The sequence below is a fragment of the Cyclopterus lumpus genome, chromosome 1, assembly GCF_009769545.1.
Source record: "Cyclopterus lumpus isolate fCycLum1 chromosome 1, fCycLum1.pri, whole genome shotgun sequence".
Classification (NCBI taxonomy): domain Eukaryota; kingdom Metazoa; phylum Chordata; class Actinopteri; order Perciformes; family Cyclopteridae; genus Cyclopterus; species Cyclopterus lumpus.
The window spans coordinates 5,549,874-5,562,361 of NC_046966.1; the positions used below are offsets into that span (position 1 = coordinate 5,549,874).

The 12,488-nt window shown below is 45.3% G+C and overlaps 2 protein-coding genes across 2 annotated transcripts in view; both read left to right on the top strand.

Moving 5' to 3' along the window:
• The window catches only part of LOC117735217 (microtubule-associated serine/threonine-protein kinase 1-like), a 55,439-nt gene extending 51,929 nt beyond the window's left edge, over positions 1–3,510 (top strand). The window contains exon 27 of the mRNA XM_034539721.1: positions 163–3,510. Coding sequence (XP_034395612.1) covers positions 163–1,892 — 1,730 coding nt within the window. The 3' untranslated portion in view covers positions 1,893–3,510. The remainder of the gene's footprint in view (positions 1–162) is intronic.
• A 1,573-nt stretch (positions 3,511–5,083) lies between these two features.
• atg4da (autophagy related 4D, cysteine peptidase a) lies at positions 5,084–12,175 on the top strand. Its single transcript, XM_034530647.1, has 11 exons — positions 5,084–5,446; positions 6,505–6,772; positions 6,858–6,941; positions 7,229–7,402; positions 7,979–8,330; positions 8,422–8,486; positions 8,586–8,737; positions 8,884–8,962; positions 9,883–9,959; positions 10,175–10,294; positions 11,108–12,175. The coding sequence occupies exons 2-11, from the start codon at positions 6,556–6,558 to the stop codon at positions 11,285–11,287; spliced, it is 1,500 nt and encodes a 499-aa protein (XP_034386538.1). The 5' UTR covers positions 5,084–5,446; positions 6,505–6,555; the 3' UTR covers positions 11,288–12,175.
• The last annotated feature ends 313 nt before the right edge of the window (positions 12,176–12,488 follow it).

Here is a 12,488-nt window from a genome sequence, read left to right on the forward strand (position 1 = left end):
ACTGGGCATATTTTTAGAAGTTAGAATTGGCAGGAAAACAAGCTTTTGAAGCCAGAGCTAAACGTAAAAGCCCAAATTCTCTTTTCTTCAAAATCAGAAGTGCGTCTGCTCCTCTGGGATTCTTTTTTTATCTTAATTGATCTGCTCTCTGTGTTCGTTTAGGTGCCTCCTCCCAGAGCAGCTCTCCGGCCTCCAGCACTCCCAACTCCCCCGTTCCTTCTCAGCACATGAGGCCCAGCTCCCTGCACGGCCTCTCCCCGAAGCTCCACCGCCAGTATCGCTCTGCCCGATGCAAGTCTGCGGGCAACATACCCCTGTCCCCGCTCGCACACACGCCCTCCCCCACCCAGTCCTCGCCCCCGCCGCTGCCTGGCCACACCGTGGGGAGCTCCAACACCACCCAGTCCTTTCCCGTCAAGCTCCACTCCTCGCCGCCGGTGGTCCGCCCCAGGCCCAAGAGCGCTGAACCCCCTCGATCGCCTCTTCTCAAGCGGGTGCAGTCGGCGGAGAAGCTGGGCTCGCCTCTGACCCAGTCCAGCTCCACGGGAGGGCTGGGCGGTCCGCTAAGGAAGCACAGCCTGGAGTTGCAGCACTCCGAGTATCGCAAGGATGCCTTCCTCTGTGAGCTCGGGCTCCAGAGCCTGCTGGAGACGGACGGGGAGAACCTGCCCCCTAATCCTCCACCCCTGCCCTCATCCTCTACAAACCCAGAGACTGGTGTCCTGAAGCCTGTGAGGAGACTCGGGAGACAGGAGTCCCCGCTCAGCAGGGAAACACTGCTGGCTGGAAGGGAGAGGGAGGAGAGGGAGAGGGGACGGGAGAGGGAGAAAGAGAGGGAGAGGGAGAGGGAGACTGATACCGGGACAGTCCTGGAGAGATTGAGTCGTGTTGGCGCAACAGGATCCCAGTCGTCATTAACAAGAAAGTCTTATAGTGAGCTGCCCTTTAGCTCGCAGGCTGGCCAGAGCTCCAGACTTTGTGCAGAAACCACTAAAGCTACAAGTTCCGGCACCCCGAGCAAAACAACAGGAAGTCTAGGCGGTCAGAAGGGACCTGAAAAGATCCCTCAGAGTCCAGCGGACTTCACGTCAAAACAGCAAGACCCCATGGGAGCCAAAAGTGTGTTTTCTAATATCAAAGATGTCAAGGAGCAGCTGTGGGGCAGAACTGAACCGAAGCAGGAAGGAGACAACAGGGGTAGGCCTGGTGCACCGGGTGCTGCCTTCAACAGGAGCTCTGCTTCTAGTCCGGATAAATCCATTGGCGTGAACGCGTCCGCTAAAGCCGGTTCTCTGAGCATGAGCAAACCATTCAAACCATCAGGTATGGGTGACGGCTTGAGAAAGGCTGGAGCGGAGAGCGGCGACTCGAGGACTCCAGACTTTGGCTCCAAAAGCCCAAAGCTCTTAGCGCGCGTTCTCGCCCCCATCGTCCCCCAACATGGGCAGCAGCTCCTGCTCGGCAAGGTGAGGCAAGGACTCGGGCCCGTCAACTGCTACCGGGGGACCCTTGACTGGGAGGACAAATGTCGCCTGGAAGTGGTGGAGGAGCATTCGCCCTCCCCTTCTCCCTCCCCGACATCCGTCGCCCCCTCCCTCTGCGGGCCGTCGCTCTGCAAGTCACGGCCCGTCTCCCCCGGCGACAAGACGAGCTTCGTCAGCCAGCTGACCACCGTGGCTAAAAACGTCCTCGGGCCGATCAAGCTCGGCTCCCAGGAGGGGTCCAAGAGCAAAGATCAGCAGACGAAGGCGGCGGAGGAGAGGCAGGGAGGCGCAGCGGGAAAGTCTGACACTCCCGCGGGAGGTCGAGTGGTTGTTGGGGCTGCGACCCAAAGTCCTGCTGCTTCACCACTAGAGAGGGCTGCGACAGGGAGCAGCCAGTCAAAGATGTGAACCCATGGAGTCCCTAAATGGGACTTTCATTAAAAAAAATGAAAAAAATGCCTTTTTTGGAAGAACAATGCAACAGAAGTCAAGCACTTAAAAACAATGTACATTCCAGTTTCAGAGTATATCAAATGTTATTTATTGATTCCAACGATTGACTGATTCTAACTCAAAACCAGGAGTAAAACGATCTCATGTAAAGGTGCATTATCTGTTGGTTTTCTATTATAAACTATTTAATAAGAGGACTCTTTAATGTAACGTGGTACACTTTACCAGATGTATATGTGTGTGGGTCTCTGTGAACGCATGTCATATATGGTTATGTACTGTACATGTATAATAGGTACAAGAAGGTCAAAAAGTGCTTTACTGATCAAAACATGCTGAAAACTGTGAATACCAAAATCCAGTCACTCTATTTTGTCTTTTTCCAAAAGCCAGCGCTTCGTTCTCTCGCTGCTTCATCATCACAAGCAAGACATCGTCCCGCGGTCACGTTGTGACATTTGCATCAGCGGTTTGGGCCTCAGCGAGCGAGCGACGTGATCGAGCTCCTTCCTTCTTCATCCGCCGGTTGACGGAGTCGCTGTGCACGTGGACAGAAAGGCCCGGAGCGGGCACTCTGTCAGCAGGTGTCCAGCTCTGTCTGTTGCAGTGTGTGTGTGTGTGTGTGTGGGTGGGTGTGTGCGTGCATGCGTGTGAGCACGTGAAGCCACCGTGGGTCTAATTCTGCTGCTTCTTGGAGGCTGTCGTCCTGCAGAGGAAAGCTCGTTTGACAGAGCTCAGGCTCAGCGCTTATCTCACCCTCGCAGGAGGGCTGCCACAGCACCCTTTTTTTTCTGACTACAGCCTACACACACACACACACACACACATACACACACACTCACATTGCCACAGGAGGCAGCACTGTTTTTTTTATGCATTTAAACCCGTGGTCCTACGAATTGGGATGCGAGTGAGTTATGGAGTGTGTGAGAACACGTGTGTGTGTCTCTCTTCGTGGGGTAATCACTCACCACAGGGCTCATGACGGGGAACCAAACTGGAAATAAACACATCATGTGTGTGGACATAGTGTATATGAATATATACAGGGGTAGGCAGGCCGTTATGGATGTAGCATACAGTTATGTGTTTGATAAAGGGCTCCATAGATAAGGTAGGGTTCGTGGATTATGGACAAGGGCACAGTATATCAAAATGGACCTGTTGCTGTAAAAAAAAAAGAGTTATTTGCAGTATAATAAGAATGATGCATTAGGCTGTTAGGAACCACAAGTGAAGCTCACGTACTGATTCAATAATGAGAGGGACGATATGCTCACAGGAAGAAACAACGTGCGCGCCTCTCCTCGAAACCGATGAAATCGACAGGAAACGACTGCACACAGATATGCATTTCCTTGTCTTTTTTTTGCATTAGGTAGGCTACTTCCTGTACAGTTGTGCTGGTTGCGGTTGCACGTTGTTTTGCATCAACTGGAAACATTGTTTTGGTTTTGATATGTCTAAAAACAAACAACAAAAACAACGAGCTGTAATTTGGTTAACAGCTATGCAGAGCTACAAAGTGGGAAGTGGGTTTTTGTGGTCTTGGCAGATCATTTTACATAACCAGTCGTTGATATATATATATATATATATATATATATATATATATATATATATATATATATATATATATATATATATAAACACATATATTAATGCATCTTTAATGCAATATAGATTGATTTTTCCTTTTTAAAGGATAGCAATCCATCCTGAGGGTGTACCAATGATTTTACACCACACAGAAAGTCTCATGCAGTTCATGCAACAAAACATAGTTTGTTTTTCCATTCAGCATCGTACTCTACTGCCCTCCAGTGGTTTAAAACAGCCACTGCTAAACATGTGTCCATCACGTGTTCATTAATACTCTGCTGGAGTGAGAGTTTCGAGCACTAAAACCCTGCAGAATGGAGGTTATTAGCCATAGGGGTACTGAATATGCATTTATGTTTCTAATGACAAAAATATTTGCAGTAATTATCAAATGAACACTTGAAACATGAATTTATTCCTTTCCTGTTGTCGTGTTCTTCACGTGACTGTTAATTATATCTTCTGGGATAGGGATTAACATTTTTAATATAATATACTGTCTTATATATTCTACTGATAGGAAGCAGTTCTTTTATATCTTGATGTAATAGATGAGGCATCAGGTCAGCTCTGATAGGCTGACTAAGAAAACTAACTGTAATGTAATCTTCTACAGCTATTACGCCCACTTTCAGGCCTTTTTCCCAATCAATGGTGTCTCGTGTTACATGTTTGAGAATTTCTTTTTTTCTTTTTGTGGTTGACAGAGAGAGTAGTATAAATGCACTTTATTTGGAAATGTTCTGGTAGTTTGTAAGTTACTTTTTTGACGAAAAAATAACAATATAGGCTACTGTGTCCAGATGTGTATTCTAGAATTGAACACAACAGTCCGAGTATAAAAACATTCCACATTTCTCTGTTCACTGAAAGTGTATTTATTTGTACCATGGGGCATTTTTGTTTGTAATAGATGTGATTCAAATGCAGACACCCAAAGTGCAGTATGTGGAATAAAAATTCTGAGATTTGTTCCAAGATTTGGCACCTCTTATTTTTTTGTGACTATAATCTGTGATTGCAACGCTGCAGCACACCTTATGTTATCACAATAAACGCTTGTTTGGCTGCATAAGGACAAATTAATCACAATAAATAAATAATAATGTTCACAGCAGATGTTAATGTCACTAATATAGTTGATTCTGTCTGTATTCCATTTAAGTACATCGGTCTCAGGACCCTGGTTCTGTCCATTCTGGATTTACCTTCTAGGAAAAAATTCCTTCACACAAAAATATAGATTTTTTTTTTTTGCCATAGCAATTCATAATGTCCAACGTGAAAAGGCCTGTGAGGTTATTTTAAACCTGTGCACATAAACTATTTTCATTCAATATTCATATTATTATATGTGATAATAAAATATTGTCCAAATGTAGCAGCAGTCACTCAAATCAAACGTCTATTTACTATCACGTGATTCTATTACATAACTCTAAGAGTTAATATCAGCCAATGGCACGCTGCTGATGTCACATGCTCCAATCAGCTGTCTCGCCGTGCTCCCTCAACCAATGGCGTCGTGTCAGGAAAGGACAACAGGAAGTAAATGTCCGCTGCTGTCACAGAACGAGACGCTGTGTCGGAGGGTGTTCAGGAGAGCCGAAGCCCACCGTGTGCCGGATGAGCGTCACCTCGGAGTGCACGCAGGAAGGCGCACCGTACCGCCGGGCTTTGTTGAGAAGTACCGTGAATGAGTATCTGTGGACGGTCCGGCTCGCTAACTAACGCCGGGGGCTTAGCGTCGGGAAACGGTAAACCGTAGCTAGCTTGAGCGAGCTAGTACATTACCGGAACATTTGTCCGTGAGGGAGGGCTTCAGACGTGGATGAAGACCGGTGGAGTCGCTGAAATGAGTCAAAACACCTCACGGAACCGACCATCGTAGCCGTCTTTCACTGCAGGTACGGAGCGGTTTGCTCGTGAGTCTTTAGTTTGAGGTTTTAACGTTAGGTGACTTTCTGTTAGCCGTGTTTTAAAGGGGAGGCGTGACGTCACGTGACCGCCGGGCTCGGACGTTGCGTCAAAAGAACAATATCGTTAAGTTGCATTGGCGTCGCGTGACATAAACAAACGCATTGGAATCGCTGTGAGGATATGGATTCGTATCCGCGGTCCTCGCGCTCAGATCGCCGCCAGTGACGGACACACGTCGGTCTACTGATCTGCACCGAGACTCGGATGACTTTCACGGTCGTTGATACACCCGACACGCCGGTTGTCAAACGTTAATCGCCTGACGTTTATTCTGCTCATAATTGTCCCCATTAGTGGAACCGGTGACTACACGCCTGGTCACACGGCTCCTCATCAGGTTCAGGCCCGGGGTGGACGAGTCACTGGGACTTTCCTTGTGTGTGTTGTGCATTGTGACATCGGGTTGAGGACGGAGGACTTCACTGCACACTGACTGACGGAGCAATTATTTCTATTTTTCAGGAAGTGAGGGCCAACAAACTCGCGGTCATGCCGTTTCACAACTAACTTTAATTAGAGCATCGAGATGCAGTTTGACAAAAAATTAAAAATCTTCCATCCATCCATTTTCAGCTTCTCATCCGGGGTCGGGTTGTGGTGGCAGCAGACCCAGCAGGCTGACCCAGGCCTCCCTCTTACCTGCAACATTCACTTGCTCATTATGGGAGATCTGATCCCTCCCGTATGTCCCAGGGCTTCCCAGTTTAAAAAAAATAATAATAATCTTGACTTTGCTTTTGCCACAAAAAACTTCAGAGAAAGCTCAGGCAGCTCAGTAGAGGAGGATCTCTCTTCTTGGGGGTTGACAGACGTGCAATATATGTTCTAAAGAGTAGATTGATCTAAGAAAGGTTAAATAACTACGTGGTGAAACAGAATTATTAGCCAGTGTTAGGTTAAAAAGCTAAAACGCATGAGTTAAGTCTAAGTTAAAGAGTTTCATGCCGAGTCAATCATTTAACCTCCTTTTCTTCCCCTCGCACAGTTCTGTGTTGCAATGAGGAGCAGCAGCGCTCCGCTCTGAAGGCTCAGAGGCATGAACTCAGTTTCCCCCAGCGCGGCGCAGTACGTAGGGGGGGTGATGCAGGACGAGCTTGCTGAGCACCGGAGGCAGCAGCCCCTGGAGCGGCAGGGCAGCTTTGGTCTCAGGGCAGCGCAGACCCCTGACCCCGGTAGGGAGGCCACCGTAGAGCCCGACGAGATGGACAAACTGAAAGCCAAACTGATGTCTGCATGGAACAACGTCAAATACGGTGTGTATTTGAAGGACGAATGTCTTGTTCATTGTCTTTGTTGCCACTTTGTCAACTTCTATTTTGCCTCCTTCTCTTTCTCCAGGCTGGACTGTGAAGTCTAAAACCTCCTTCAACAAGATATCGCCGGTCACTGTCCTGGGACACTCCTATCTGCTCAACAGTGAAGGTAAGCTCTAAATACAGAAACATATATATTTTTTTTAATCTCACGATTGAGCCCTTTCTATTAAAGTCGTTAGATGCTGTGTTTCCTCTCCACAGAGAGACTCCAGGTGTCATGTGTGTTTTTGGTTAACCACAGTGGTGAAAACCCTTTTTCCTTTGAAAAGTTGCTGTGTTTACATCAGCACACAAAGCAGTTGTCAGATTGACATGAGATCAAATTCACAAGCAGTTTGAATGCACAAAATTGTGAGAGTTCTCTTTTCTTTTTCTCCGCCCTGTCCTCCCCAGATGAGGTTGAGCGGTTTCGTTGGGCTTTTGTGTCCAGGGTCTGGCTGACCTACAGGAGGGAGTTCCCTCAGCTGGAGGGCTCCACCTGGACCACAGACTGCGGCTGGGGCTGCATGCTGCGCAGCGGACAGATGCTGCTGGCTCAAGGGCTCCTGGTCCATCTGATGCCCAGAGGTTTGTCTCACAGCTGCACACACTTTTACTTTCACTTGAAATGTAGCTACATTTAAGGCTGGCTAACCTTAGTTTCTTCATAGAAACCGATCTCTCGGTAGTGTGACACTTATTACATTATTTCTGTTGGAGGGAAGTGCTCCTTTTGCTCGAGATGGATAATTGGACAGATCTTTAATTATTATTCTTTTCAACACTCGATCTGTCTGCTTTTAATCCTTTCTCTTTATCTCATTCCTGTGTTCTTCTTCTCACTAGAAGGCCAGTTTTCATTCACTGTTTTTTCAAGTAATATTTTCTGAGCTTTACTTATTTATTCCTTATTTATTTTATTTTATTTGCTGCCATTGCTTATCTGTCACATGGCCACTGTTTTCATTCTCTCTTCTGTTCTCCATCATTCTGTTTTTAGAATGTATTATTCATTGTGCCCATGCTTATTAGTTTGATTTGATTAGAAAGATGCCTACTCTCTGATTATTCAATGCTAAGGACTGAAGAAAAACCGTCCCCAGATGTTCTATCATGGCCTGGCTCTACTTAGGTGTTAAGTGCAACCCTTTTTGCATTCTGCAGATTGGGCTTGGCCAGATGCTCAGCAGCTAACCGAAGTGGACTTTGAGGTGTTCAGACCGCGTTCCCCAGCCCGGGCTGCAGGAGTCCCCATCCCCTCCTTTGGCTCTCCACGAGGATCCAACACCCCCGAAAAGTCCCTGACGAGTGATCAGGCACCCAAATGCAGCCAGAGGAAAAGACTGGAGTCTGTGCGGGACAGGCAGGCAGAGCCCCTCCACCGCAAGCTGCTCACCTGGTTCTGGGATCAGCCCCCGGCACCTTTTGGGCTTCATCAGCTGGTGGAAATTGGCAACGGTTCAGGGAAGAAAGCTGGTGACTGGTACGGCCCCTCTATAGTGGCACACATACTAAGGTAAAGACGGTGGAAGAGGCATTGGGTTTTTTTTAAGTAAAAATGTCCAATATTCTTTGCGTTGATTGGATTTATAAATATTTTTTTTTAGGAAAGCTGTAGCCAAAACCTCTGTGCTTCACAACCTGGCTGTGTACGTGGCTCAGGATTGTACAGGTGAGATTGAAACACACTACATATGTTTTAGTAAATAGTGTGTGTTCCTTTTGAAATATCTAAGAAGTCCTCTCCATATTTCTGCTCATGGTGTTTCAGTGTACAAGGAGGACGTGGTGCATCTCTGTGACCTGTCGCTGAGCCAGACTCCCCCTGATCCGTCCAGCCAGGCCTGGAAGTCCGTCATCATCCTGGTGCCTGTTCGGCTGGGAGGGGAGGCCCTCAACCCGTCCTACATCGAATGTGTCAAGGTCTGAATTGCCCTGCGTTCACCCCACCCATCCACAGAACCCTCTGAGCTCACTAGAGTAATGTTTCCTAAAGAACTGTGTTGCCGAACTTGAGTTCTCTCTCGCGTCTCTTAAGTCATTTTGAAAACATCCGTGTTCATTTCCAGAACATCCTAAAGCTGGATTGTTGTATTGGAATCATCGGAGGCAAACCGAAGCACTCACTTTACTTCATTGGCTTCCAAGGTGAGAGCTTTTTCTTTTTGATCAAGGTGTTTTAAGAACAATATTGTTATTCCGAAGAAGGACTTTGTGTTCTTTGGAAACAGGAGCCAGGGCCACGGAGCGCTTGTCTCATGGCGAGGGTTGGTACACTGAGAACCGAGTCGCCTACTGTCGGGCTCAGTGCACAACAAAGTACTGTAATTGTGTTATTTAGTGGCCATCTATGTAATATTCAAAGCTCTTTTTTTCTGTTCTCTCTCTCTCTGTCACTGTTTCCTGAAGCGCCTTTTTCCCAAGGCAACAATCTTTGAATCGGGGATGATGGTGAAACTGGGTTAGCTGGTTAGCCTTTCCTAACCATCAATATTCTGCTTTAATGATTAGCTCAGGACAGTCAATGTAAGTTGGTCTCCTTCAGATGTTTGCTCATTGTGGATTTAACAAAAACGTAAATGTCTAATTTCATATAGGAATTGTGAAGAGCTGTCTTCCTCCAGGCTGTGTAATTACAGTCAAAAAGAGGAAGAAGAAGAACAAAAAAACTGTCCGCTGCCTGTGCCGGGCTTAGACTCTGATGACAAAGCAACCAACTCTTCCCCAAATATATTTCTTGCTAATCATTGATTTCCCCTTACTGGAACAAGGATTCTGAAAATCATCAACCACACAGTTGAAGAAGTAACCGCTGTTCTTAGAAACCAAACCGTGTTGCAGAAAATCCCTTTAAAAAAAATGTTATTCAATGGCAGACTTTTTTTATTTGGTGGCATTATTTTTAAAGGAAACTGCGTATTTGCATCTACACTCAGTGGGAGGGAACAAGATCTAAGAATATTGAGATGGACGATTTATGACTGAGCCATTCTTCTGTTCCTAGCCAACTCACAGCTGGTGAATTTATACTTTATTACAGTATTTTGATTCCTCTTCCTGTCTGACAGATGAGCAGCTGCTGTATCTGGACCCTCACTACTGCCAGACCATGGTGGATGTCTCTCAGGCCAACTTCTCACTAGAGGTATAAATATTTTTTATACGTTATAAGAGATTTATTTTTATTAATTAAATATATATATATATATATATATATATAATATTAATAAAAATAAATCTCTTACTTCCCGGACCATGTGACTTTCATGTTTTGACTGTACAGGCCGTCGGAGATGACGCATCCCGTCATGAATTGGTATTGATCTTTTTATTGACCCATGTCTCCTTCTGTCTCGCTAGTCGTTCCACTGTAGCTCTCCCAAGAAGATGCCCTTCAACCGCATGGATCCCAGCTGCACCATCGGCTTTTACGCCAAGAACAAGAAGGACTTTGAGTCGCTGTGTTCTGCTGTTAGTGTGGTGAGTTTTTATCCCCCCCTCCCACTCTGAAAGTCTTTTGGTGCGTTCACATCAAACATTGCGAATATTCAAACATGCGAATATTCGCAACGCGTTTGGTGTGAACGCACCATTAGCGTTCACAGGAGAGAGAGAATACAATTTAACTTTCTACTGTGTGAAAGGATGGACCAATCGGCTCCCTGGAATAATTGTACAATGCATGAAACAACCGATATTTCCTGCATGAGAGGCTCAAGCCCATCGCGTTGACGTTGGGGAGCCTTGTTATTTATTCTGTCAAAGTTCAATCAGCTTAACTCATTCACATCAACAAAGGAGGCGCCTCCAACATTTTTTAATTTTTAATTAATTTTATTAGTAAACGGAAGGTTTTCTGGTTTTTATTTATTTTTTTACATTTGCAGCACTTTGACCTAAAAAGTGTGTATGAAAAGTGCTGTACAAAAAACACATTAATATAATGTCACCATACAACCATTGGGTCGTAGCAGTTGTAAAAACTATTGTTTTGACATAACTTAGAAGGCTTAGAACAAATATTTTGTTAATTGAAGATCTTGTGATTGTTGTACTTTGTGTTGAACAGTAAATTAGCAATTTGAATCACTAATCACAACTAATTGGCAAAGTAATAGTAAGATTCATCAAGAAGGAAAATAATCCGCGGTTCCAGTTCTTGTTAATTTTAGCTCACAAACAATGTAAAAAGGATTTTTATTTGATATCCTGTCCTCCTCTTGTAGTTACATTTGTGATGGTTCTGAAGCATTCTGGGACATTTTTGTTAACTCGATTTTGTTGTGCTCCCAGGCTCTGTCGTCATCGAAGGAGAAGTACCCCATCTTTACCTTCGTAGAGGGCCAGGGTCAGGATTACGGACTTGAGGGCCACAGCAGCAACCACAGTGGACCTGCGGCCCTCATTCTGCCCCCCAGCAACCTGAGCAGGAGTAACAACAGACGAAACAGTGACGAGTTCGTCTTCCTGTGAGGCGCCCAGGAGGATGCTGTCCTCACTCTCACCTGTAGGGGGGGGAAGAGGACACCTCATTTCCTTTCAAAGGGAAGGACTTGATTCTGTTAGTGCAGCTGCAAGGTGGACATGACGCTTCAGGGCTTCATCGCCTTCGCTGGTCAACGGAAATAAAAACTGTGTGGCTTTTGTTCTCACCCTTTTTTTGTGTGGATGGGTATTATAAAAGTAAAGGGTGCTGTCAAGAGCGCTTTATTTAACTGAGAAAAGGCAGCGTTTCAAATTTGGTTTCGTTGTTGGAAAATGTTCCAACTACTCGGAAGTATTCTTGATTCACTTCCATCAAAAACCTAAAAAGTCGAGCATTCATGAGCAAAATTAAGCACTTTTTGTTTTCATCCTGGTCCGAACTGGACCGGAAGGAGACGTTTTTGTCTCCATGATATTTGATTTAGCTCACTGTCAGTTATGAGGACGGCAGGTGCCTGATGATGTTCCTGACTTGTATGATATAGCACCTGCTGAACATCCCCCGCTTTGTGTTTTACTTTGAATTTATTTATCGTGTTGATGAAGCTGTTTTTTTTTGTTTTTTTTTAAAGCTCGATTTTTAAGAGAAACGGTCCCTTCAGCTGGAAGTGAATGTGTGTCTTTACCTGGTAAACTGTGGCTTGTCCCATTTTAAAAAGAAATCTGGATACAATTTCAAAGTTAAAAAGCTCTTTTTCTCCCCCACTTGAGTTCATGTTCTGGGTTTTACTTGGTTAAGACCGGCCCGAGCTGATGGGAGTGTTAGTTGCAATGTCATTTGTGTTTAGTTTGTCCCTTTTCTACGTGAAGACTACTGCAGGTTGCTCTACTACTGTTCTTTGGTTTGTTGTCCTGATTAAACTTCAAACACTGGAGTCCCATTTGTACTTGCATCGCATAATCTGATACAGGAGCTGTTTGGTTCTCACCTGATCGCTGCAGAAGAAACACTGACGTTCACTTTGGAGCTAAATGCAGTGTTTTGTCTTCAGGATGTAATTCAGCGTCTTCATTTTGATTTTGCAGTTCACTTCCTGTTGCTCTGGAAACTAGTCTTCCACCATCCAACGTTTGAGTTTCTGTTCTTCATAATACACTGACAGTGGATCGGCATAGATATCGATGTATGCGTATATTCATAAAGGTACAGAAAAAAATTCAAAGAATTATTCATTTGCATGTAATGTAA